Genomic DNA, 27,517 nt, shown 5'->3' on the forward strand with positions numbered 1-27,517 from the left:
GAAATGAAAAAGACACTTGCAAGGTGTTTATTTTCTCCTTTGGTTTTTCCTGCAAGGTTTGCGAGGAGCGATCGCATTTGCCTTAGCTATTCGGAACACAGAATCTCAGCCCAAACAAATGATGTTTACCACCACACTGCTCCTCGTGTTCTTCACTGTCTGGGTATTTGGAGGAGGAACAACCCCCATGCTGACTTGGCTTCAGATCAGGTGAGTGACAACGTCTAGCAAAGGAAATCGTTACGAGGCATGACTGCGCTGTTCAATTTCTGGTAGTGCTGACTTAGTCAATAGTACAATGGCAGGTCCTAACCTAACTTTCCCGGCAGTCAAGTTGACCTTCACCCATCGGGTGAAACAGAATGACGTAGTACCAACCACACTGACTTTTCCAGAAGGCTTCCAAATCCTAGGATGATGTCTGTTTATAGTCTATCCCTAGAAATTTATTTATTCATCTATCAATTATTCCATTCAACAATCTGTATTCAGTACAATTCGGTATACTATGGAGTTTACAAAAATAAGGCACAGGTCTTGTCCTCAAGATACAATCCAGTTGGACTGATATAGAAAAAGCTATAATATGAAGGATAAAGTGAATTTATTGTTTTTTAATTCCTCACAGCACTTACAACAGGGACATAGGAAATGCTTAAAGATACTTGCTTAGTGAGCCATATGCTTAGCCAGAGGGATGCTATAGATGCAAGTTAGACACTTTCATACAGGAAAAGGGGGTAAAGGCTTCAGTCAGTGGCCCTCCAGTAAGCAGTTCTGGAAGACGATTACTATAAACCTGAAGTATGGGAGGAGCAGACGTTTTGACAAAAATGGGTCACTGGTGTCAATTGTGAAAATGGGTAAATCTATTTTAAAGTGTGGCTGTCTTTATTTAATGTTCTTGTGACCTGGGTCCTCATTTTCATATCCCAGAAGGTAACAACAGTGCTTTAGGCAAATCACATTTTATTTCTCAAATCTATACATTTCTGATGATCATGCAATCACTTCCTGGTCCCTACCCATTGTCTATAAGACAAATTTATACCTACTACATTCAACACATAAAGATCCATCTGACTGGAAAAGGACTTCCAAGAAGATTCTTACAGTCAAGAGTCTGTTATTACAGCACCTAGTATAGTGCCTGGCGCACAGTAGGATTGAATACATAATTCATGAAAAGTTAAATGAATACAACCACAAATGTAAACACTTTCATTCACCATTTACTGCAGGTCTCACAAGTTTAGTATAGGAAAACTTATGCTTAAACCAGGCCAACTGTCTATGCATTAAACCAAATTCTAAGAAAAAAGGGCTTCTTGAAGTACTGCGAATATTGCTAAACACAAAAAAAGGCTTTGACTAAAGGTGAATAGAGAGTGTTTTGAAATGCTTCTTGAATTACTTCCTAAGCACATAAATGTGACTTGCAATTTCTTTCACAGTGGTTGTCACCTGTAGGCTCCCATGGATGAGTACACAGATTGCATTAAACTCTATAGCGCTGGGTCTCCTGTGAACTGTTAGTAAGACAGTGGTGTGTTTAGGTTTCTGGAAAATAAAATTCAGTAGGTAGATCCTTGCATGGAAATATTAGGGCTTGGAAACCAAGTTAGAGGATGCTGGTCCCCACAAAATACAAGTACTAAATACCCTATCAGGTGAGTTAAAATATTCAGAACATAAAGTAGTGATATCAGGATTTCCTTAAAGCAATAAAATGTAATTTGTTTTCTACTATTTCTTTTTTTACCCTAAAAGAAGTTGTCCCCAAATCAGTAACATGTTTTATCCTAAAGTATTTACCTAGCTCTCTTCTAGTGTTTTCCAAAAGCATCCACTGATGTCAAATAGGTGTCATAACTTATGCAGCCCCTTAATATCTGGTTCAGCAGGGAGAGGGGAGTATTATAGTGGGGCTTTAAACAGGTTAAGATAGTTATCCAGATTATAGGACAAGGCCTAGTAAGAAAGGAAAGATACTAATGGGAACCATGGTGTCCAGGGGTGAAGTGCCTGGTAGTCAGCCCGGCCAGTGTTACGGCAGCCTGCCAGGGGGCACAGCATGGGGCGGCCAGGTCATGAAGATGCCCCAGTGGGAACTGGCTCCAAATGGCCCAACCAATTCAGTGCCAGACTTGGCCACCAGCCAGGAGGGAGATGGGTAAAGGCAGGACTGTGATGTGTTTAGGGAATTGAGCTGACAGGGTTCTAGTCTAGTGAGCAAGGTGATGATCTCAGCTGGAAACTCGAGTATAAATCTGACATCAGGGCAGAAACCCAGTCAGAGAGACCAGAGACCCATTCATGAGAAAACTAATGGGGAAAAACTGAAGTTCCTAGATTTCCGGGTACCCAGGAAGTAAACCCAGAGAGATAGATACAGGGCAGAATAAGTTAAGACCAATTTGGCTCTTAAACTTGAATGAACATCAGAACCACCTAGAGGGCTCATTAAAACCCAGATTACTAAGCCCCAGCCCAAGTTTCTCATCCAGTAGGTCTTGGTCAAGGCCTGAGAACCTGTATTTCTACCACATCCAGGAAATGCCTGTGTTGCTGGTCCCAGGGCCACACTTTGAGAACTGCTGGTTTAGACTTCCTACCCCTAGTGGAGATGGGGCTAATATTGATACTGTCGGATGTGGCTGGGGTTGCCAAGGGCCAGGCACACCTGAGCCTGCAGTGTAGATTCCTTAGCACCTATACTAAAGGGAGGAGGGGCTCACTTAAAGAGGAAGAGTCACTGTGCCCTGATCAGTGGGCGGGAAATAGGACGTAATAGAATAAACATAAAGAATAAAACTGTGTCACTGTGTGTATACAAATACACAGTAACTTGTAGTGACACCATCATATGCTCCACTTTCCTACCATGGTTTATAATGTTGTCAAAGAAATTATCAATTCCATTATGGCTTTAAACTCCTAGTCACCCATCGTTTAGACTCCATTTAGCAAGGCCTTGCTTGTTTACAGAGCTACGTCTCATTAACCAACTTACCTGTCAGACTTTTCCCCAAACACACCATGAAGTAGGTAAATTGGAGCTTTAATAAAATGACATAAATGGAGAAATGCAAGAGACGCAAAGACAAATGTGATACTGAATGAACCCAAATACCCTCAATTGGAATGTGATTTGTTTATCTACTTTACATGGCCTTCCCTTCTTGAGTCTATATTTTTTCTCTGAAATTATTTGATATGTACTTGAATTAGTTTTTTTATCCCCATAAAATTTGCCATTCAGCCGCAAACTACCACAGTAGGATGCGAAGAAAATGTTTTATATAAGGCAAAAATTGATAGTATTAATATGAATTGCACTTTGATGGAACTGACTTTAAAACAGCAATGATTCTATGTTTAGAGAAACAAATAATGATCTTTATATGTGAAACAAATTTGCCATTGATTGAGTCTTGTCCTACGCACCATTCAAATTTCTTGTCCCGGGGCTGTTGTATTTTCTTTTTAAAAATAATCATAAAATGTTTGTAATGCAGCATTGAAAATAAATCAGACCTTTGCTTTTTAAAATTCTGGAGAAAAGGAAAAGACTCCTCCAGCATTGTTTTGGAGGTTTTCATGTAAAATAAAGTAGAATGGTTTCTTGATTAAAATCCGGATCTCCTCCCTTCTGTAGAATACATTAATACTGGCGGTGAGGAAAACCCAACAGGAGTCTCCAAGGACTAGCTCTGCTGTTAGCCAGGAAACAAAAAAGACCAAAGGTGTTAGGCTTTGCCCTACAAAAGCCAGTAAACAAGATTATCGACCAAATGGTTGCACATGCTTACAAATAAACATTAAAGACCACAGGGCAGAGCTCTCTGGCAGTGGCACCAGATAATAAGCTTCGAGATGGTAACCCCATTCTCTAAGCCAAGAATGGGGTTAGGGTAGAGCACTACATGGAGCTTAGCGTAGGGCACCACATGGAGCTAACAAACTTTCAGCAAATAGCTCATGAGAAAGGAGCCTATACCACAGTGCAAACCTTTCCTGGGCTCCCCAAATGAGAATGTAGGGCCCATCTCTTCACAATATCTGAATCACAGTGTGGAAGGCCTTGAATGCCAGAGTAACACAGACCTTGTCTCCTAGCTGACATTAGAGAAGTATCCTCAACAAGATAACCTTTACAGCTTCAAATTTTGACCTCTAAACACTCTAACAATAATAACTGACTTGTAATGAGTGCTTACTCTGTGCCAGATATCAGATAATAAAATGCAAAGCGTATAACCTCCTTGTGACTCAGCTTCTAATCTATAACATGGGGATGATGATAGCAGCCGCTTCCTAGCGGATGATGATAGTAGCTGCCACTATGGCCCACGGTTACACCACCATCAGGCTGCAGAACCAGGATCCAATCCAGCGAGCCTAAGCCTAGAGCCTACACACCCAACTAGTGCATTCTTCTGGCACCCTGATAAATGAGCTTATTGTCAATGCCTGCAATCGACCCTGATTAACAAATCCTTTGAAGAAAGAGATGTGCTTTTTAAACCACGACAGGGCTGTTAAAAACAAACACAGGAAATCTTCATCCATCACAAGTGATTGGGCTGACTGGCTCATACAACACAGAAATTCTTCAGTGCCGGTTTTCTTTTTGACCTGGGACAGTTATAGGTAAATAAAATGAGATTAGTCCAATATAGCCAAGTGGAGAAGATTGTCTTCCTCAATTACAGGAATTTAGAATTACAGGACTTATAGGAATTTGTTACCCTCACGCTCATCTCCCAATCCTATTCAGGATCCCAAACTATTCTGCCATCAGCCTCTTCCCCAAATCTACCAAAAAATTTGGTTGCATACATTGACTTACGTCTATTGCAGAGTGAGCAACTTTTAGATAGTGCAATGCTTCTACCATTAATTTTTTTTTGAGAGTGTCTAGCTCTGTCACCCAGGGTGGAGTGCAGTGGCTCAATCATAGCTCCCCACAGCCTTGATCTCCTGGTCTCAAGCGATCCTCCTGCCTCAGCCTCTCGAGTATTTGAGACTACAGGTGTGCACCACCATGCCCAGCTAATCTTTTTAAAATTACTTTTAGCTGAGATGAGGTCTCATTACATAGACCAAGCTGATCTCAAACTCCTGAGCTCAAGCAGTCCTCCCACCCCAGACTTCCAAAGTGCTGGCATTATAGGCATGAGCCACCACGCGAGCCCACTGTCAATATTTTAGTTAAATATTTAAATTCAATTTTTAGTTTATGACGAAAAGCCATTCTCAAGTGATTTATTTATCATTTATACCCATTGGCTACAAATTTTTAAGATAACAGCCATCACAAATATGTATATAAAGATAAAAAGAGAACTGTCCTTAGTAATATTTTTAAGTCTTAAATGATAGCAGAGTTAAATATATCTGCTTACATACAGACTTCCTTTATTATTGAGGTGAGGAAATGTTAATTTTATATGATGGAGGAATATATATCATTAAGTTATCTTAATATTAACTGTGTTCTGTTTGGTTTCCTTTCTAGCATTCAAAGTTTCATGCGGGTTTAACAGTTTGCTTCGTTGTTGTATTAATGTAGTCTATCAATACACACACATACTCTGGAGTTAGACTGAGCAAGTCCTAACCCTGCCTCCCTCTCTTAAAGCTGTAGGACTTTGAGCAATAAATGTGATGTCTTTATGCCTCAAATTTCTTAATCTGTAAAATTGAAATAATGATATCTACCACTTTAGAACGTTATAAGGTTTAAGTATTCTGTGTGTACAGAATTTAGGGGCACACAGTAAGTGCTCAACAAATATTGTTATAACAGTACCCAAAAGATACCTATGAGCCTTTTCTTACCCAAATACTGTATAATTGTCCCCCTGAAACCCATGCACATATAAACTATTATTAATTAATTACATTTATGAAAGCATGGTATACATGGAAAATAGAAATAGTCTCTGGAAAGTTTAGTCCATTTTCCTTAGTAACGAGACTCACCAATTTTACAGGCAACTCCTATTTCTGCATTCAAAATGATAAACGCCATAAAGAAAAATGCTAACAAAAAGGATTATATTACCCAACAGCTCAGAAAGATTCTTTCTAAAACATGCTTCTGTCTCCTTCTTAACATAATAATCTTTGCTTGGGAACTTTTTAGATATTTAATTTATAACATTTCATCAAGCTGTATTGATTGTATTATATTTTGTAGTGATTTTGTACAAATTTGTATACTTCGTATCAATTTATATCAATCGACAGACTTGAGAAATATGCTCTCCCACGAAACATGGAAAACCAGTTTACTCATTTGAATATAGATTTATACTGCATATTCCATACCTGGTACTGCCTTTTAAAATTATGTTCTGTTTTCTTTAGGTTCTTCTACATTTCATAAATCTAAATATTTATTGCTTAAATCGATCTAGTTTGACTTGTTACATTAAAGATATTGGATAACTGTAGTAACCTATTGTTAACCTAAAAATATTCTAGGTTTATAACAATTGTTATGAATTAGCAGTTCCTAAATTTGCTTTCAGTGCCATCTGGGTTCCTTAATACGCTTTCTTTCTGCATGCCAAATTGTCTCAGTTCCAGAGATAACAGTCTTTATCTCCACAACTGCCAGCTATCCTCCACAAGCCATGTTCTTAGTCATCTTCTCTGAAGGTGCTCTTGAGAATATCGGTATCAATAAGCTTCTCTCATTTACTAAGTTTACCAAACAATGGACATTCTGGTCTATTAAAGGAGATTTACTAGCCTGTTATCTTAAAGCATTGTCCAATATGGTGTCGTTACTTTAAGTAATAGATGTATTTGTACTTTAGGTAACAGCCAACATTTGAAAAAGCAAAAAAGTGATTTTAAATGCAGTAGGTGGGACTTGTTATTCAAAAACTATGGAGAAGGGTACCAGTTCTGGTCAAAATGGAGTAAGCATACTTACTCCACCCACTTTCTCTTCCTCTGAATGCAGCTGAAAAACACTGAACAGAATGCATGTAACAGTTATATGAGGATTCTAAAAAGTAAATGGTAGCAGACATATTCAGGGAATAAACCAGAATTCAGAGTACTATTGAACTGGTGGTGAGTTTTCATTTTGTTTCCTCTCTGGAATCTCCTGGCCTGGACTCAAAGACAATTTAGAGACCAGAATTATAAAATAAGAAAGAGAGAGAGAGCTGGAAGAGAAATTCTTTGTTTCTGGAACAAGATAAAGGAAAAGGGACATTTGTGGGTCGGAAGAGTGGACATATGCCTTCGATTTGTTATTGTTTTCTTCATTCCCTCTTCCCCAATCCTAGCAATCATAAGGTGGCAGGTGACGATGGCAGCAACATTTACAAAGGCAACTAAAATGTCAATCAGAGGAACTTTGGTCCTAAGATCATGGGGAAGAATTCCCATTGTATTTTTTTTCTCTTAATCCTCTCACCAATTAGCCTTGGAAGCAGGTGCAATATTATGGGAAAATCATAGAAAATATGCAGCAGTGTGGGAAAATTAAAACCCTGAGATTTTAGCCAGAGGACCAGGAAAAGGGGCTTTGGGATGCTAGAAAATGTAGAGAAGATTGTAGAGAGAAGGGAGCTTGAGAAAGCGACGCTATAAAGTTGTCTATAAATTTTCAAGCACAAAATCAGGCTGTATATGCATGTGTCTGAGCCTAAACAGCACACACCAAAGACACTGAGAAATGAACTATAAGTCAGAACATTAGCCAGCTCCCCAACTGGACACTGGGTGTCACATATGCAGGAAGAATCTAAAGGCAACTGCATAGACTTTCAAACTTAACTGACATTGGAACAACAGGCAACAGAAGGCAGATAAGAACTTGCGTTCTGGACCAAATCTGGTTTGATTGCCTGATAAAACAAAATCTCAACATTCTCCCTAGGAAAACCCTGTGTCACTTAACATCCCAGATCCAGAGTTATCTAACATAATATCCAAATTTCTAGAATTTTTAGCGTATGAATACCCAGAAAAATCTTAATATCTCACAAGATCCAGGAAAAATTTTAATATTTCACAAGATGCTAACCCAATATGGACACATATATTGGAATTAATGAATCAAGACTTTAAAGCAGCTATTATAACCATGCCCCAAGAAGTAAGAGCATACACGATGGAAACAAATGGAAAAATGAAAACAAAAAACTGGAGAGAAATAGAAGATACATAAATAAATAAATAATTTGGAATGGAAAATGCAATGACCAAAACAAAATATTCATTTAATTAGCTTAAAAACAAAATAAAGGATGATAGATGAAAGATTCTGTGAACTTGAAGATTATAAGAAATTATCTAATCTGAACAAAAGTATGACATTTTTCCCCAACAGATCTGCTCTTTAAAAAAAGAATGACAAAGGAATGTATTCATATGGAAGGAAAATGATATTAGAGGGAATCTTGGAACAGCAGAAATGAAGGAGGAGCAATAGAAATAGTAAATATCTGTTTAATATATTTTCTTAAGGTTTTAAAAATATATATGGTTGTTGAAGGAAAAAATTTAACATTGTCTTATGGGGTTCTCAAAAAGGAAAATGAATAGAGGGACCTGTAAGTGGTAAGTTTTCTACATTCCACTTGAAGTGGTAAACTATTAATTCAAAATATATTGTAAAAAATTATATACTTATACTATAATTTCTAGATCAACCACTAAAACACATACACAATGAGATATAGTCAAAAGTTCAATAGGTAAATTAAAATGGAAAACAAATCAATTAAAATAACTTCAAGGAAGGCAGGAGAGGAAAATAGGGGGGAAAAATAGACAAAACAAACCGGAATCCGGTAATAAAATGGTAGATCTAAATACAAATATAACAATAATTACACTAAATCTAAATTGCCTAAAGACATCAGTTAAAAGAGATTGTCAAGGCAGATTAAAAACAAGACCCAGCTATATGCTGTCTATAAGAAACATACTTTAATATAATGATATAGATAGGTTAAATGTAAAAGAATGAAAAAATATGTGCCATGCAAATACCAATCAAAATGAAGCTGGAGTGGCTATATTAAATCAAATAGTCTTGAGAGCAAGAAAATTTTCCAGGGATTAAGGAGGGAATTATGTAATGATAAAAGAGTTTATTTACTAAGAAGACAGAACTATATAATATGTATATGCACCTAAGAATATAGCCTTAAAATACATAAAGCAAAAACTGATAAATCTGAAAGGGGAGAGAGACAAATTAACACTTATAGTTGCAAACTTCAGTACTTGTCCCTGAGCAACTAATATAACAAGTAGACAGAAAATCTGCAAGGAGACAGAAGAACTATTCTAATAACCAACTACATTTAATTGACATTTATAGAACACTCTACCCAACAGCAGCATAATACACATTCTTTTCAAGTGCTTACAATTACAGCAAAATAACCAATAGCATAGGTCATAAAACCTTTTCTAATTTAAGAGAAATGATAACGTACAGTGTTACCCATGATCACACCACTGCACTCCAGCCTTGGCAACAGAGCAAGAAAGGAGAATATCATGACAGATTTTAAAATCTGTTTAATGTCATATTAAAATGTCATATTAAAATGATGATAAGGGAATCCTACAATTTTCTCTGCACATATGTTCAACAAAATAGATTAAATGTAACAATTCTTGACAAACTACCAAAACCCTTTCAAGAAGAAATATATAAACTGAATCATCCTGTATCTATTAAAGATACAGAATTGGCCAGGCATGGTGGCTCATGCCTATAATCCCAGCACTTTGGGAGGCCAAGGTGGGTGGATCACGGGGTCAGGAGTTCAAGACCAGCCTGGCCAAGATGGTGAACTCCGTCTCTACTAAAAATACAAAAATTAGCCGGGTGTGGTGGTGGGTGTCTATAATCCCAGCTACTGAGGAGAATCACTTGAACCTGGGAGGCAGAGGTTGCAGTGAGCTGATATTGTGCCACTGCACTCCAGCCTGGGCAACAGAATGAGACTCTGTCTCAAAAGAAAAGAAAAGAAAAAACAAAAAGAAATAGAATTTAGAGTGTAAAACCTTCCAAAAAAGAAACTACAAGCCCAGATGGTTTCACTGGCAAATTCTTTGAAAGAAGATACAACACTAATTCTAAACAATCTTTTCCAAGAAACAGAAGCAAAAGCAATATCTTCCAACTCATTTTAAGAGGCCAGAATTACCCTAATACAAAAGTAAAACATCATCACAATAAAGTAAAACTACAATTCAACCTCTTTTATAAACATAGATGCAAAAATCTTGCACAGAATACTAGAATATCAAGTCCAGCAATACTTAAAAAGGCTACACAGCACAACTAAATGGGACTGATCCCAGGAATACAAGTCTGGTTTAGTAGGTAAATATCAATCACTGAAATGTATATTAGCAGATAAAAGAAAAACATGATCGTATCAATAGATACAGAAAAAGCATTTAATAAAAATTAATTTTTATTCATGATTTTAAAAAACTCTTAGCAAGCCAGGAATAAGAGAAAACTTCCTTAAACTAATAAAATACATCTAAAAAAAACTTACACCTAACATCATATTTAATAGTGAAAGGCCAAATGCTTTCTTCCTAATATTAAGAATGAGACAAATATTCCTAATTTTAGGAAGAAACTCTAATTCAATATTGTCCTGGTAATCTTAGCCAGTGCAATAAAACAAGAAAAATAAATAAGATACATACAGCATAGAAAGAGAGAAATAAAAGCCCAATTTTCAGCCTTTATAATTATTTATATAGAACAAAGAAACCTACCAAAAAAAACTTCTAGAAATAAGTGATTTTAGGTTTTACGATACATGGTCAGTACTCAAAAATCAAATGCATATCTAACTACTAGAAATGAACAATTGGAAACAGAAACTAATAAAGTCAATACCACTTCTAATAGTCCCAAAAAATGTAAATACTTGGGAATAACATAACAAACCACATGCAGGATCTGTGTATTGAAAACAAAATACCAGTAACAGAAACCAAGAAAGAACTAAATTAATGGAGAGGCATGCTGTGTTTATGAATTAAAAGACTAGATATAGTTAAGACGTCAATTTTCTGTGAATTGATCCAGAGAGTTCATACAATTCTAATCAAAATCCCAGCAGGACATTTTGTAGATACAGGCAAACTGATTTTTAAATTTAGAAAGAAATGCAAAGTAACTAGAATAGCTAAAACAATTTTCAAAAAGAATAAAGTTGGAAAACTCAGATTGCTTGATTTTAAGACTCACTTTAACATTTCTGTAACCAAAAAATGTGATATTGGCAAAGGGATAGACATATAAATTAAACAGAAGAAAAATCCATAAATAGACCCACACAACTATGGCTTATTGATTTTTGTAAAGGTTAACAAACAATTCAATGGCATAGGGAGAGTATTTTCAGCAAATGGTATTAGAATAAGTGTCTATCTGTGGTAGGTAGAGTTCTAAGATGACTCGCAACATTTTCTGCCCCTCGCCACCCTGATATACATGCCTTGCATAATCCTTGGAACTGCAAATATGATGGATTATCTTAATATGGCACAGTAGACTTTGAAATAGGAAGATTACCTTGTGGGACTGACTTAATCACATGAACCTCTTTATAAGAAGAGCGTTTTCTCTGGCAAGTCTTTGAAGAGGAACTCATACATTCAGGAGGATTTGATGCACCATCATGGCATAAAGATGGAAGTAGCTACATGGCAAGGAATTTTGGAAGCCTCTGGGAACTGGGAATAATTCCTGGCTGACAGCCAGAAAGGAAAAGGGAGTCATAGTTTACAACTTCAAGGAAATGAATTCTGCCCACAACAAGAATGAGATTAGAAAGATTTTTCTCCAGAGCCTCCAGACAAGAACCTAGCCCAGCCAGTACCTTCATTTCAGCCTTGTGATATCTGAATCAGAAAATCCAGTCACATTATGCCAGAGATCAGACCTACAGAACTGTGAGCTAATAGGTGTTGTTTTATGCTACTAAAGCTTGGTAGTGTGATATACAGCAATAGAAACCTAATACAATATCCATAGGCCAAAAAATGAACCTAGACTTAAACCTCAGAACTTACAAAGAAATTGACTAAAACTGGATCACAGATCAAAACATAAAACTATAAAACTTCTAGAAAAAACATAAGAGAAAATATTTATGACCTTGAATTAGGCAAAGGATTGTTAGATATTATATGAAGAGCACCATCCATAAAAGAAAAAATCATGAAAATACTTTACTTTGCCAAAGACACTATTCAGAGAATGAAAATACGAAAGTATGCACTTAGAGAGAATACATTGCTGGTGGGAATCTAAAATAATGTAGCCAATCTGTGAATCACTTTAGCAGTGTATTATAAAGGTAAAAATACAATTACCGTATGACCCAGTGTCTTAGTTTGTTTTGCACTGCCAAAACAGAATACCTATGACTGGAAAATTTATGAAGAACAGAAATTTATTTTCTCCCAGTTCTAGGAGCTGGGAAGTCCAAGATAAAGGTGCCAGCAGGTTCAGTTGTCTGGTGAGGGTGGCTGTCTGCTTCCAGGATGGCACCTTGATGCTGCCTTCTCTGGAGGGAACAAACACACTGTGTTCTCACATGGCAGAAGGTGGAAGGGCAAGAAGGACAAACTTGCTCATTTAAACCCTTTCATATGGGCACCCAATCTCATTCATTTTCCAAAGGCTGCAACTTCTAAAATTGTTGCATTGGGGATTAAATTTCAATGTGAAATTTGGAGGGGACAAAAAGCATTCAAACCATAGCACCCAGCATTCTCTCTCCTAGGCAGTTACTCTAGAAAGTAGAATGGGGATAATAACAGCATCTATCTCTGGAGATTAAATGTATAAAGATTAAATGGGAAAAGATTCATGTTAATGTCCTTTGAGCAGTGCTCAGCACTCATAAAATAATCCTATTTTAACTTATAGCTTTGATTAGAAATGTCAGTGAATTATTTATATAGAGAGAGCATTTTCAGAATATGTTGAGATAATCATATAGTTTTTTCTTCTTTAATTTGTTAGTATGATGAAATATGTTAATAGATGTCCTGATACTGAATTATCCGTGCATTCTCAAGATAACTATTTTTTCCTAAAATTTTGTATGTATAATAATAATTGAAATTAGTCTTACAGTTTTCTTTTTCCCTTTGTGGGGAGGGAGCTATCTTTACTGGGTTTAGGTATTATTAAGAATATGCTATATTCATAACATGAACTAAAGGATTTTCTATTTTTTCATATTCTGAAATGACATAACATAGAAATAATCTAGTCTTTAAAACCTAGATCAAAGTCAACTGTGAAGCCTTCTGGTTCCTTCAGTCATTTTTAATGGTATATTTTCTATCACCTTTCTAGTGTCTCCTATGGTAATTTGTGTATTCAAGGTAAAATTGTCATTTTTAGCTAAAAAATGGTCAAGTATTGGCAATTTCATGTGGTTCAACCTAGTAGTAAAATGAATATCTATATGCCCTTAACCTAGTTTCACCCATTATTAATAAATTGCCCATTTTGCATTCTTACCTTTCCCTTTAATATGTATTAAATATAATTATATGTGAATGTTTTTTATTTGTTGCTTTATTTTTCACTGAACCATTTGAATGTGAGAATAGGCATCACACACTTCTTATCTAAATATTAAAGCATGCATCTTCTAAGAATAAGGAAATTCTCTTAGATAACCAAAGTACCATTATTGTACCTAGAAATAAGGACATTCTCTTAGATAACCAAAGTACCGTTATTGTACCTAGAAATTTTTTTAAACAATTGACAGTATTATCAGTACATATTTAAATTTTTCCAGTTATTGCAAAAACGTATAAGATATTTTAAAATTCAGGATCCAATCAAGATAATGTGTTGCATTTGGTCTTTTTTTAATCAGTTTTTTCTTCTTTTTTGTTTTTTCAGAAGAAACCAGGTCAGTTGTTTCATACATTATTCCACATCCTGGACTTGCTTTTTTTCTCACAGCAACAATTAATGTATTCTTTTTGGTGCTATATTTCCTGTAAACTAGAAATTAGGTCAAGGCTTGAAATTCAGGTTGAATATTTTTGGCAAGAATATTCATCGATAATGTTGTGTGCTAATGGACGCATGAGGTCAGGTTCTTCCACCACTGGTAGTGCTAAGTTTGTTCATATGGTGACAGTGGTAACCTCAGTTGCAAAGGTATATTTTTACCTTTGTAATTAGTTTTTAATCTATGGGAGGATACTTCAGTACAGTATAAATATCCTGTTTCTAACAATCTTTCACCCACTGTTTTTAGCATCCATCAATAATCATCATCTGATTCAACTATTACATTTAGGATGATTCAGTTTTGTATTCAATTGAGTTTCTTGATTATGTTACTCAAATTGTCTGTATCTTTACCTATATTTTTACTAGATGTATCAGATTCTGAAAGAAGTATGTTAAATTTCCCAGTATAATTTTTTGTAATCAAGGCCTTACATTTCTATATTATTAATCATATATATTACTAATTGTATGTATATATTTGGCTATGCGTATCATGTTATGAGAGGAAATACTCGAATTTGCCTTTGAGTTAGTCTGATATGTCTTTTTTTTTTTTTTTTTTTTTGAGGCGGAGTCTCGCTCTGTCGCCCAGGCTGGAGTGCAGTGGCGCGATCTCGGCTCACTGCAAGCTCCGCCTCCCGGGTTTACGCCATTCTCCTGCCTCAGCCTCCCGAGTAGCTGGGACTACAGGCGCCGCCACCACGCCCGGCTAATTTTTTGTATTTTTTTTTAGTAGAGACGGGGTTTCACTGTGTTAGCCAGGATGGTCTCGATCTCCTGACCTTGTGATCCGCCCGTCTCGGCCTCCCAAAGTGCTGGGATTACAGGCTTGAGCCACCGCGCCCGGCCAATCTGATATGTCTTATCCCAAAATTAAAACTTAAAATGATCATATCCTCCATGTATGTTCATACCCTTCTTTCATTCTCTAGTCCTGGTAATGTGGAAACATACAATGTAGTGTGAAAGCAATATAGAAAATTCCTTTTTGTAAGCGTTAAGCAGGGGGAACTTCCCCTTTTCTCCTTTCTTTTTTTTTTTTTTTTTTTTTTTTTTTTTGGTTATCGGTGATCTAGTATTGCTTTGAAACAGATTTCAGTGTTTTGATTACATTATTTAATTCCCTGGGATCCTTAACTTCTCTTTTAAAACATAAAGCCTTATGTTTTAATATATTACAGTCTTTTACTTACTAGTATGCATTTTAAACATTAATGAAACTGTTTTAAAAAATGACTGTGTAAAATCCAAAGAGTTGCAATAAAATACCTATTTTGCATCTACCCTAAAGATTAATTGTGTAACCAAAATATGAGATTTTAACTAAAGTTTTTAAAAATAAGTGCTGGATTCTACCATAAAGGGTCGCTTGGAAGAAACTGCTGAAGACAGGGAATTGCCCATTAGAAGCAAAATGTGCTTTAATGCAGATTTCATTGTACTCAGTACAGCTAGCTGTTTTGCAAAAACACTACAGGAATGTTTGGACGAAAATTAGCTCTTCTTTTCCTCTTTTTTTTTTTTTTTTTTTTTAATAACACTCTTCCCGGTGCTAGATTTGCAGTAGAGATTGTAGTTGGCCAGTAATGAAGCTGCCCCACGTTTAGAGATGATTCAAAAGCATTTCCAACAGTTTTCTTCTTGGTGGCACTGTCTGCTTTTCTTTTATTATCTATAGGATGCAATTTGGACATAAGGGGTCGCCTCATGACCCCTCAGGTCTCCTTTCTCTCTTCTTCTCAGGCATAGCACCCACGCATGAGTCCCCCTAAGATAAACCATTCTCTTTGTTGAGACAGCTCAGCGGCAGTGCTGGGAGTGGGTTTGCTGAGCCCATCTGATGGCCATCACAGCCTGCTGTGGGTTTCTTCACTTACCCCTATGGCTCTGCTGCCACCACTGCAGCCTGTGTCCATGTGGGTGGCAGTTTATTCTGACCTAGCCATCAAAATAAGCCCATCCTTTTCTAATTCAGTCACCATGGGTCTATTCAATTTTGTATAGCCCTTTTATCATTTCAGTGGGATTCTCAAAGGAAAGGAGGATGGCGTGTGTATGTTTCAAACAGTAATCTTTGTTTTTCATTTACCAATAGGACGCATTTCAGCACTGTTTAATTTTTATGAGTATAAAATAATACATGCTTGTTAACTAAAATGAGAAAGCTAGAAAATTATTTTAAAAAATAAAATTCACCTGAAGTCCTTTCACACAGAAATAATTATTGTTAACACTTGAGTACATTTTTCTAAAGCCTTTTTTTTATTGGCAATCAGCTTTTTATAAGATTCAAACATTCTATTTTTTTTACTTAAAAATAGTATGATCACTTTCTAATCTTATTAGCTACCTTGAGTTTGTTTTCAAGAACTGAATAGCAAAATAATGTAAAAATTATTTATTTAAATTTGTATTAAAGCATATTAGACTAGAATAATTTTTATAATATATAAGTTATATGTAATTTATATATTATATATAATATATTTAAAATTATAAAATAAATTTTAATTCAAAATTATTTACATTCGTATTAAAGCATATTAGACTAGAATAATTTTAGACTATTATAAATGATACTGTGATTATTTTATTCAAGTAAAATTTTTCTATCTCTAATTTCTTTCTTAGGATGGATTCTTAAAAACGGAATTAGGAAGTCAAAGGGTAGAATATGTTTTAAAGTTCAAAATACATTTTGCTAAATAGCTTTCCAGTAAGGTTGAGTTAACTTAAACACCAGCAATGTAATCTATTCTCTCCTTGGTGGCTTTCCAATTGGTTTCTTATTAGTCCAGGATAATTGCATGCTTTTGAGGATGCCTAACAATTTTCTGAAACTTTGTCCTGATTCCAGAAGCTCATTTTTTCTGGGTCTGCGGAAGATGTTCCTTTTTCCTCATTCAGTAAAACATCTTGATAAGCTTTGTGCTAATTTTCTTGTCTTTGCTAGTATTTGACTATAGAGAAATCTTTCCAGACTCAATATTTGCCAATGGACAGGTGTGTGGATTGCCCCTGGCTCCCCTCAATGCCCATCTGGTTGTTCATCACATTCTTTCCTTGGAGCCATAGCTAGCAGGTCAATTTGCAACATTTATTACCCAGGGCCCAGGATCTAGCAAACATTCGTCTTTCAAGCTATGCCCTATTTGCACAGAATTTTCTGCTGTACTTACCACTTAGTTTCCAGGCTCTCTGGCCAATGGAGCACATTCTACTCCTGGGATCTCCACCCATGGCTACCACTTTATTAATGGGACATTTCGTCCCACAGGATGCAATATGTCTTTGAAAATGCCATCCTCCATCCCCCATTCTTTCCTACATGTATTCAGCAAATATTAATTAAGCTTCTACTGTGTGCCAGCTAATGAATAAAGCATAGAACAAAAGACAGAAATAAAACATAGAAATCCCTGCCTTTCTGTGGCTGATACTATGTCCGTAATTCACCTTTCACTCCTGCCCTATGACGTGTTGTCAAAGGTTTTTTGGTTGATAAAGCCCATATTCTTTAAATTGGGGCAGACAGTGGGGTTATGAACAAAGTATGTTTCTGCCATCTTTAGACAAACAAGAATGCTCTATTCTCGTGGTTGCTTTTCTCAAAATAACCATTGTCAGCTTTATGAGTATTGAAAACTCCTGTGATATTCTATACAAGCTTGTCCATTGCATAGTGTTTTCAGTAGTGTTGGAATTGTTTGCCTTTTCTGGGCCTTGAAAAGGATTTTAGTAGGAAGTTAGCAGGAACGCCATTAGGGAATGCTAACTGGAAACCATTTCAAACAGTGATACAAAGCATTTGCAAAAAACAACTTGCCCTGTTTTATTTTTTCAAGGTTAACTTTAAGGCAATGGTTTTCAGAGAGAAAATTATTCTACTGGCAACAAAGAAAACACAAGACTATAGGAGTAAATGTATTTTGTAAAATTAATGATATAATAGTATTGTTTTTGATGTTTTGTGTTTTACTTAATATTTTTGCTTCCAGTTCTCAACACAAACATTTAGGAATTTTTTTCAGTCACTGAGCCAAATTCTCAGTCTGTGTAACCCAGTTGGGCACCAAGGTGAAATGGAAATCTGGCCTGTGTTTACGTCTTCATAATTAATTTCTCATTGGGTTGTGCAGTGCATCTCATAGCTCCCAATGCATGCTGTAAAAATAAATAACAACATTATAACTTGGGCTTCCTCCAGGTATATTTGCAATAGATGAGGTTTAGAGTGGGATAAGGTGGTAGTTTCAAGTATGTGGTGCATGTCACAGGGAAACAGGAAGGCAGAATATTGATCATGGCTTTCAACACATGTGTCTCTGGGAATCATTTTGTCACACACATAACCCTCTTCTAAACATGCATGTGAGTACATACACATATGATTGTGTGCACACATGTGAGCACATGTGTGCATGCACACATACACACACACACCCCCCTACCTTATATCTCAGTCATATTGAAGCACTTTAATTTCCCCCAAACGTGCCACACCACCTATTTCTTCTTCCATGCCTCACACTAAGAGTCAGTCATCTCTCCTGAGAACCTTTCACCCATTAGCAGCCTCCTGCCCCAGCTAAGGTACTTTCCTGCTTTGTACTCCCATGCCATTCCCACGTTTCCTGTCCTGATAGATTACATCCCCCAGGAGTTCACTAATGGATCTGAATGACAACTTTCCACCCTAGACTGTGAGACTCCTGAGGGTAAAAGTGAGGTCTGGACCTCTTCCCTCTGTCTCTCAGCTGTTAGCACAGTGCCTGGCACCCAGCAGGCATTCAGGGCCTTTGGGAGCTGCTCATCAATCATCCTGAAGTGCCCTAACCCATTCACCTTCCCGCTCTGCTGGGCAACAGGTTCCAACTTTTGCTCCTCAAGGCCCCATCACCCCTTCCCCAGCCTTCTCTTTAAGCAGATCATCTTTCCAATTCATAAGACAGTAGAAACAGTCAGAAGATAACTTCCACAAGGTCCCCAGTATATCTACCTCCTGCATCAGTGCCCTTAAACTCCACCTTCCACCATATTACAACCGACAAACCGGCCTCACTCCAGTGAGGGCCCGCCCTTCTACTGGCCTGTTAATCACATCCTCTCTACTTAGTGGAGACATTACTCCCATATTTGTCTCTTTTTTCCCTCACATCATTATTTTGTCCTTTTCACTGAATAATTTAAAAACCCAGATTAATTACTTTTTTTTAAAATAAAACATTTCTCTCCAGCTACAGCCCCATTCTCTGCTGTCCTTTGCAGCAAAATCCTTCGAAAGAGTTCTAACTCATAGTGTCTACCAATCCTTTCTTCTCACTCTTTCTTAAACTTATTCTGAGCAGTCTGTAGCCCCATCATTCCACCAAAGCTGTTCTTGTTTGTCTTGATACTCCCCTCAGCATTGTTAAGTCCAATGGTCAAGCTTTACTTTGCATTTTATTGGACAATCAAAAACTTTTAACATAATTGATCTTACTTGAAACACTTTCTTCACTTGGATGCTAAGACACATTCCACCTAATGAATCTCATACCTCCCTGGCCACCTATTGGCTAGTGTATATGCCAGTTTTTGCTGCAGGAACTAGTCCTAATATCACAGTGGTTTACAACCACAAAGATCAGTGTTTCGTTCAAATTCCGTAAGTATGGTGTCAGCTAGAGATCTGCTTGACTCTGCTGGGCTCATCTGCAGCTGAGCTCGGCTTGACTGTGTTTGGAGCTCTGTGCCATCTGTTTTCTCATTCTTAGACCCAGGCTAAAGGCACAGCCCCATCTGGAGCATGCTATTCTCTTGTAGAAGAGGAAAGGAGCAAAAGGGTTGAAACTTCCAAAGTTTCCAAGAGCTTCTGCTTGGACATGACATGTATCATGTCTACTCACATTCCCTTGGTCAAAGTAAACCTGTGAATCACATCTCCTATGAGAAAGGGGTAATAAGTTGTTTGTCTTCATCTTAAGCCCATGAGATACGGCTTCAGTGAGACCATTGACAAGTTTCATGCATGTCCTCAAAGGACTGGGGAATCCAGTGATATACTCACTGTCTGACTCACATCTGAGAAATCTCAAGTGTCAAAAGCTAGCTGAAGTGGTCTACAACAGCAGAGTGAGAGCCACAGCTTGAGAAGTTGCTACGTTCCCACCAAGAATATATCTAAAGAGTGTGTTTCCTATTGATTGACCTGTGTGATGTAATGGAGAGAGCCTCTGTGGAGGTGGCTGAGATTCTGACCTAGAATGTTACCTGGAGGGGTGAGAAGACCGCAGCAGAAGAAAACCGGGGCTATGCAGTTAGAGGTTCAGGGGCCAAGGCAGTGGTGGATGGGACACACAGTCCATATCAGGAAACCGCAGATCAGAGGGCCCAGGGGTAGTTGGGCCCCTGAAGAGACCTCACACATGCCCACATGGGCCAGCTTCCAACATCTACCACAGCCAAAGGGAGATATGCCACAGTCATGCCAATCGAATGAAACCTTTCTTTCCCATTTACCTCTTCCTTTTCCTCTGTCCCCTCACCTTGGAGAAGTCAAGCTAGCAAGCAGGAACGGGGTAAGGAAGAGAAGGAAAGTAAGAAGATTGCCCCTTCGCCCCTGGCAGCAGGCCCAAGCTGATGGGGGAGGAAGACTCCCTCCAACTGAAATTTAGGGATTGTTACTACTACATATTACTAAGCTGAGACTATTTACGTGATTAGAAGTAACCAGAGGACTTAAAAATAAACTCTCTGAGAGTAATAAAAAGTCAAGGACCCCGCGCCTGAGTCTGAAAAAGCAGGTATGCGTGGGTGTTTTGGGGAAAAGTGGGGCATGGTAAAGTTATTTCTTTTGCACTCCACGAACCACATTTGTTCCAAGTGGCCTAGGCTTCTGGGTCATTATCTGAACTGGTTGCGTCTCCCTGGGCTTCGTAATAGTAAGAGGTTGAATTTCAACTTTGTGGAAACCTGGCAACTTCATTGACATCTTCGACTATGAGAATATGGGAGGCTAGAATCTTAGTTTACAATTGGCTGGCCTCACATTTGACCCTGTTTACGTAAAGGAAATCTAGGCATCTGGCCAATTTAGGACCAAACAATTTCGTAGCTGGGGTGTTGAGCTTCATTTCCTTCTTCATTTATAAATGCAGCTGAAGCTGATTCCAAAGCATTTTTAGGAAGTCAGTAGAAACATTTAGGCGTCACTACTACTGTTTTATTAAATTGCATCTATTGTTTTGACCTTGCTTGTGCTTAAATACGGAAATAAAAATCTGGGTGTGGCCGTGGGGGAGTGAAAGGGTGTTAAGTCATTATACCACCTACTTATCCAGTCAGGAAACCCCAAGCCACGGGTCCATTTCCTGCTTTAGTAAGCCAAGGAATGCAATCATGTCGTGTATGTGACTAAGGGTAACATGACTCAGGTTAAGAACTACGTCTATGAAATTTGTTTCCCAGCCAAGAAAGTGACAATTCAATTGCTACTAGAGTTAAGTGGAAAATATATACTTTTGCCTTCATTAGAGCTATTGTTACTTTTAAAGAATTGTTGGGAACATACGATCAAACTTAAACATGATAGCATACATTCTAGTTATTGGGAATTAGGACAGCCCTTGGGAATATTGCCTTTTATTCCCAGCTCGACGTATGCTTTGTATTGGACCTTAGACATCATACCTCTGTCATTACACATGAAAGAGAGACTATTGCTAGTCAATACTCAATCCCAGGCAAATTAAAAATCTTCATTCAAACACAGGGTAGACTAATATGATCCCTTACCTGTGGATTTATTTGTTTATCTAGTTCTTCATTTCTTAAAATGGTACCCTTCACAGAAGCACCTCAGGGTACAAGCAGCACATTAAAACAGTAATTAAAATAGATAAAACCTTACAAAACAGCAATTAAAGGAGCAGCAAATGAGATTACATCTTAAAACACTATTATGCTGAAAACCTTTAGAAAAAAAAAACTGTTCACCTTATCAGTATAGCAGGCACGTGGGTGAGGAGTGGGAGAGCCTTTGTTGTGGCTTTGAGAAGTCACAAATGGAAAACATGTGGTGAGACCAATGGTTTTAAACCTTTCCTCTCAATGTAATTTTGTATCTCAAATGTAATATTCTGGCCCCCAGCCCCTACCCCCCAAGCTCTAATCTGTTCACCTCCAGGGGTGGCTTGTTTTATACCATACCTTAATGTGTCTCTTTAGCCAGAGCAGGCTATAGAGGATTCAAAAGCCTCTTTCTTTCCCAGAGGCTGTAAATGGAGTCCTTAGTCATACTTTACGTAGCTCAAATGGCAGTTGATCATGCTTAAGTACTAGAAACAATCAAAGGACCATAACCTCAGAGAACATTCTTCCAACTTAGTAGGAAAATCTTTGTCATTCATCCCTAGCTCCCACCCCACCGGGCCCCATGGGCTGGCAGTTTTCTTGCACAACATCATGTCCTCTCCCATCTTGTTTTATGCCTAAGCAAGCCTCTGTTAGTCTCAACTAACTGAACTCACCAGTCCCATTTCAGTTTCTAGTGCTAATGATACTTATTTGCAACATATGAGTTTATTTATTTATTTATTGAGATGGAGTTTCACTCTGTCACCCAGGCTGGAGTGCAGTAGCACAATCTCGGCTCACTGCAACCTCTGCCTCTCAGGTTCAAGCACTTCTCCCTCCCTTAGCCTCCCAAGTAGCTGGGATTATAGGCGCCCACTATCACACCCGGCTAATTTTTATATTTTTAGTAGAGGCGGAGTTTCCCCATGTTGGCCAGGCTGGTCTTGAACTCCTGACCTCAGGTGATCCACCCACCTCGGCCTCCTGAACTGCTGGGATTACAGGCATGAGCCACCATGCCCAGCCCATGTGAGTTTAAAGTTAGAATTTGCATAGGTAGCAAGCAATTTACAAAAGCCAACGATGCTGTAATTGTCCAGTTTTTTAACATGTGAGAGCTTGGTGAGTGTTCTGAACCTGGGAACTGAAAATATATTGTCTGTTTTATCGATGTGAGGGCATATCTCCACTGAGATGTTGCTCTGTAACAGTATATGAGTCTTTTCAGAAACTGTTTTGTAGGAAGCCCATCTTGTTTGTATAAAATTGTTACTTTATACTCATTTTGCTCTACATTGATCGTAAAAGGTGGAGCTCCCGTGTGCAGGCACCTTCCTCAGCAACCTATCTCCCTCTCCCATTTCATTAAGACCAAACCACCCAGAATGGTTGGATCAACAAGTGGGTGGATGGATGGATGGGTAGTTAGGGGATGGGTGGTTGGGCTGATGGGTGGGTGGAAGGATGAATGGGTAATAAGAATATGGGTGGTCAGGTGGGTAGAAGGATGGATGGGTAATTAGGGGATGGGTGGTTAAATGGGTAGGTGGCTGGAGGGATGGATAAGTAGAGATGGATGGATGGATGGATGGATGGATGGATGGATGGATGGATGGATGGATGAGTAAATGACACACTGCCTAGAGGATATTTTAAAGGACACTTTACATATGGCCAAATTAATAGTACAGAGCGGAGTTGGGGAACTCTGAGAGAAGGGCCCACAAGGACGCTGGCATAGAAAACAGAAACCACAGCCCATCCAGAGCACACACTGATCACTTCAATGTAACTCTGCATTGAAAGATAACAAGGTTTTCTTCTGGAAAAAAAACAAGTGCAGATACTGGCTCATGTGAAATTAGCAATCACAGTCTTAGGTTGTCCTAAATGCTTGAAGGATGCACATGTTTAACTGCCAAGATGCCTTTGACTAACTCTTGGGTGCTTGATAAAAGTAGAGAGACGAATGGCTAGTAAGAAAGTGACTATAAGTACATGCTAAGGTATCTGATGCAGTAGGAATATTAGTTTGTGTTAAAAGTGTTTATCTGAGGTTTTCTGTGAGGATCCCACCTTATTCATAAGTACACTTCCCGCCCACCGTGGCATAGCTTCACAGCCTTTTTCACATGGCCTGAAATGCCCTTTAAAGCTCCAAAGAGTACCTAGAATATCTGTTAAGCAGATATTCTACCACAAAGTAGAGGAAGGAGTTGAGGAGTCAAGAGGAATTCTAGCTCATTCTATTTACTCATGAATACTCATGAGATTCTCAGTTACTGTTTACCACTTTGACAAACAAAAAGTAGGGCCCTGAGAAAATGCAGCTTAGGATGGGTAAGTTTTGATGAAAGGGAGGAAGGGTGGAAAGGTGAGAATGATAAAAGAAAAAACTGGGTTAACAAGAATATAACAGCACAGTAAGATCCTGGAGGAGGGTAAGCCTGTCTGAAAGGGCACAGCGCAGAAAATGAACAAACTTCCTGGTGTCACGAAATAAAGCTGGCCTCAAGTCAGTAAATAGAATTCTCAAGAACAGCGTCTTTAAGTCTGTAGTTCTAGCCCAAGCTCTGTAGAATAACAATGCCCCCAAAGTTATGTCAGGCTAGCTTTAAAGCCTCTTGTCCGTGAACATATTTAAACAGCTTCAGTTTTACCAACAAAGCTCCTTTGAGGGGTACACTGTTCAACTGGCTTTCTACCACCAAGCTGTTATCATTTTGGAATTTCACATCAAAGAGAGTATCACTACATTCAGTAAAGACCTGCATCGGTAAGCACAGGCTTGCCATGGCCCTTGGCTAACACTGACAGGTTCCTACAGCTTGTTTCCTATACAGCTTCATTCACCCGGTGGGATACCCTGTGGAACATGAAGAGCATCATGAGCCTTGTGGGCTTTGAGAGCAAAGATCCGGAGGCACCTCACTCTGGATTACCTGTATCTCTTCTCTGCCTTGTGAAGTCACGGAGCCTTCACATATGCGACTTGTCCCCCCAGTTAGGGGCAAACTCCTTGAACCACGTTAGTCTTCCCTGTATCCCCCACTCTCCTCATTCTCCAGAGCACCCAGCGAATAGGGTATGTCCCCTTACTCTGCCAATGATAAGCAAAAGGGAAACCTCCCAGAACTCAAGCAGCATTAGCACAGTGGAGATTAAAGATATCATTCAAATGCCTTAAAGGACTTTGTTGAATTCCCACAGGAAACATTATAAATTGCTGTGTTTTCAGCACTTGTAAAATCCCTAGGTGGGTCTCCCTGCAGAAGAGAGTGGCAAACAAAAGTCACATACATTCTCAGCCACCATCAGCATATGTTCCTTGTGTTTTCTGCACCATTCACTCCTTCTTAACTGTCCCTTACCTGCTGTAAGCACAGTTTGAATGTGGCTTAAGTGAGCATGAAAACAATGTAGTATGCATTGGTTAATTCTGCTGCTCTGGAAAACCAACAATGTCAGAGACAGGCTGAATTCAGCACCAGGGCAGTCTCTGAACTCCTGAAGCAATAAAACTGCTGAGGGCTTTATTTTAAGGCCCAGAGGTTAGTACCTGAGCTTTAGAAGGGCCACCTCCACCTCTGACGTGACTAACTTCCGCTTTATCCTCATGGCCACACATTCCACTGAACCACCTCCCAGAGCCCTTAAGAGGCTATTCCAGCCTCCTCTCAGAGCCCAGGTCCTTGTGTGTTTTGCATGTCTCTTTTCATTCATCGGGTGCTCTGGAGAATGAGGGGAGTTGGGGATACAGGGAAGAATGACATGATCCTAGGAGTCTGGCCCCTCACTGAAGGGATAAGTCACATGTGTGAAGGCTCTGTGACTTCTCAAGCCACGTGTGACAGGTAACCCACAGCAAGGTGCCTCCAGGTCTTTGCTCCCAAAGCCCCCATGGCTCAGGATGCTCTTCTTGTCCCACTTCTTCATCTTACCCTGCCTTCTACCCGGTGCTCAGTGTGGTGACTTCTCCTCCATGGTCTTTTCCTCATCCCTCTGAGAACTGAGCCCTTGCTCCGTGTGCCCCACTGAACTCTGAAAGTACAGTGAGCTGAGCCAGAGGCAGCATGGGCTCAAGGCTAAGAATATGGGCTCAGAGGCAGTCTAACCACCAAAGTGCTAATCCTGGGTCCTCCCCTTCTTAGCTGTGTGACTTCAGGCAAGTTAGTTCACCTTTCTGCACATCTGCTTCATCATCTTCAAAATGAGGGCAATAGCACCTACTGCACATGGTCACTGAGGCTGTCACTCTTGGTAAGCTGTATGATTCTCCAGGGTACAGACACTGCTCATTTATAACCCCATCACCTGCAGCTGGGCATGAAGTAGACAAGCATACAAGTTTAATGCTGAAGAATTAAAGAAACGAATACATGACCAAATCAACAAATGAACAGACCTTAGTAAGAACACGGGATATTATTGCAGCAAAAGCCCTGGGCTCTTGGATCCATGAAGACCCTGAGTCCTCTTGGGCACTGACGTGCCTGGAGTTCGTGGGGTGTGGCTCTGGAGGCAGCATAGGCAGCTGAGGTCTCCTGGGTCAGTCGCTGGCAACTCAGGTCCACTCCTCACTCAACAACCATGTGGCTTGAGCAATCCCCAAACTTGGTTTCCTTTGCTGCCAAAGCAGGCACTGCATGGAGCAGAGAGCCCCACACCTTGTTGGTCTTTCCAGACTGAGAGCTTTGCAAAGTAGAATATTCTGACTCTGCCCTGGGACACTCTGATTCCACTGTCTGGGATGGGATAGGGCTTCTGTGTTTTTAAAAACCTCCCCAGATGGTGGTGAATCTCAGGCACAGGTTTGGGAATGACTGGACTAGATTTCTCAGGCTGGAACAGGGAGAAGGCTTCCCCCACACTCCTCTTCCAGCTTCCATCACACACACACACACACACACACACACACACACACACACAGAGACACGCCAGGGAGATCCTTGATGGAACCTGTCTCCACACTGTTCCTTAAACACAGAACTTTGGGCACTGCCAACTTCCACACAAGCCTCTGCTGCTCTGTAAGGGGAGTGGAGAGTTGAGGCCCCCATTCTGAGACTGAGCTCCTCGCCGCTTCCCCTACCAACCGCCCTGACACACACGATGTACAATAGGATGAACTACCATCTGCGATTGATCCATGCTAGTTATAAACTGTTATGGACCTGGTTAATTGTTTTGCCTGTATAAGCACATTTTGTTTCATCCATTTTTCAAGCTGAAGGAAGGTTGTTTTATAAAAGGGGATTTAATTAAATGTTTTGTCCCAGCCTGGCCTTTCCTTTCCGCATCTGCATTATGCTTGTGTCATATTTTCCCTGGAGGGCAGGAAAACAATTTAGCAAAAATGAAGGATTCATTGATTTACTATTGAAAAAGGAAATGCCAAGCTAACAACTCCCCTCTATAATTTTCTAGTGACCGTAAGAGAGAGCCTAGCCATTTAACTTAAAGACAGTGTGTTTCCTGGTGCACCTGGCTCTATCTTTCTATACCATTCATGCTGTTAAGTTTATAGTCTTGCTCTTGATTGAAATCATTTCATGAACACTCATAAGTGCTATTTTTCTGAACAAAATAGATGTTCCTGGGTAACTAAGGTCT

General features: G+C 38.9%; 1 protein-coding gene across 8 annotated transcripts in view; it reads left to right on the forward strand.

The window, feature by feature from the left end:
* Positions 1 to 27,517, forward strand: part of SLC9A9 (solute carrier family 9 member A9) — a 588,523-nt gene that overhangs the window by 393,480 nt on the left and 167,526 nt on the right. For all 8 annotated transcript variants that reach the window (XR_002520177.2, XR_002520179.2, XM_009201572.4 and 5 more), the window contains exon 12: positions 57 to 210. Coding sequence is in view for 6 of the 8 variants with exons in the window: in XM_009201572.4 (XP_009199836.2) it covers positions 57 to 210 (154 nt within the window). In the remaining 2 variants the exon portion in view is untranslated. The remainder of the gene's footprint in view (positions 1 to 56; positions 211 to 27,517) is intronic.

The sequence above is a fragment of the Papio anubis genome, chromosome 2 (assembly GCF_008728515.1).
Source record: "Papio anubis isolate 15944 chromosome 2, Panubis1.0, whole genome shotgun sequence".
Classification (NCBI taxonomy): domain Eukaryota; kingdom Metazoa; phylum Chordata; class Mammalia; order Primates; family Cercopithecidae; genus Papio; species Papio anubis.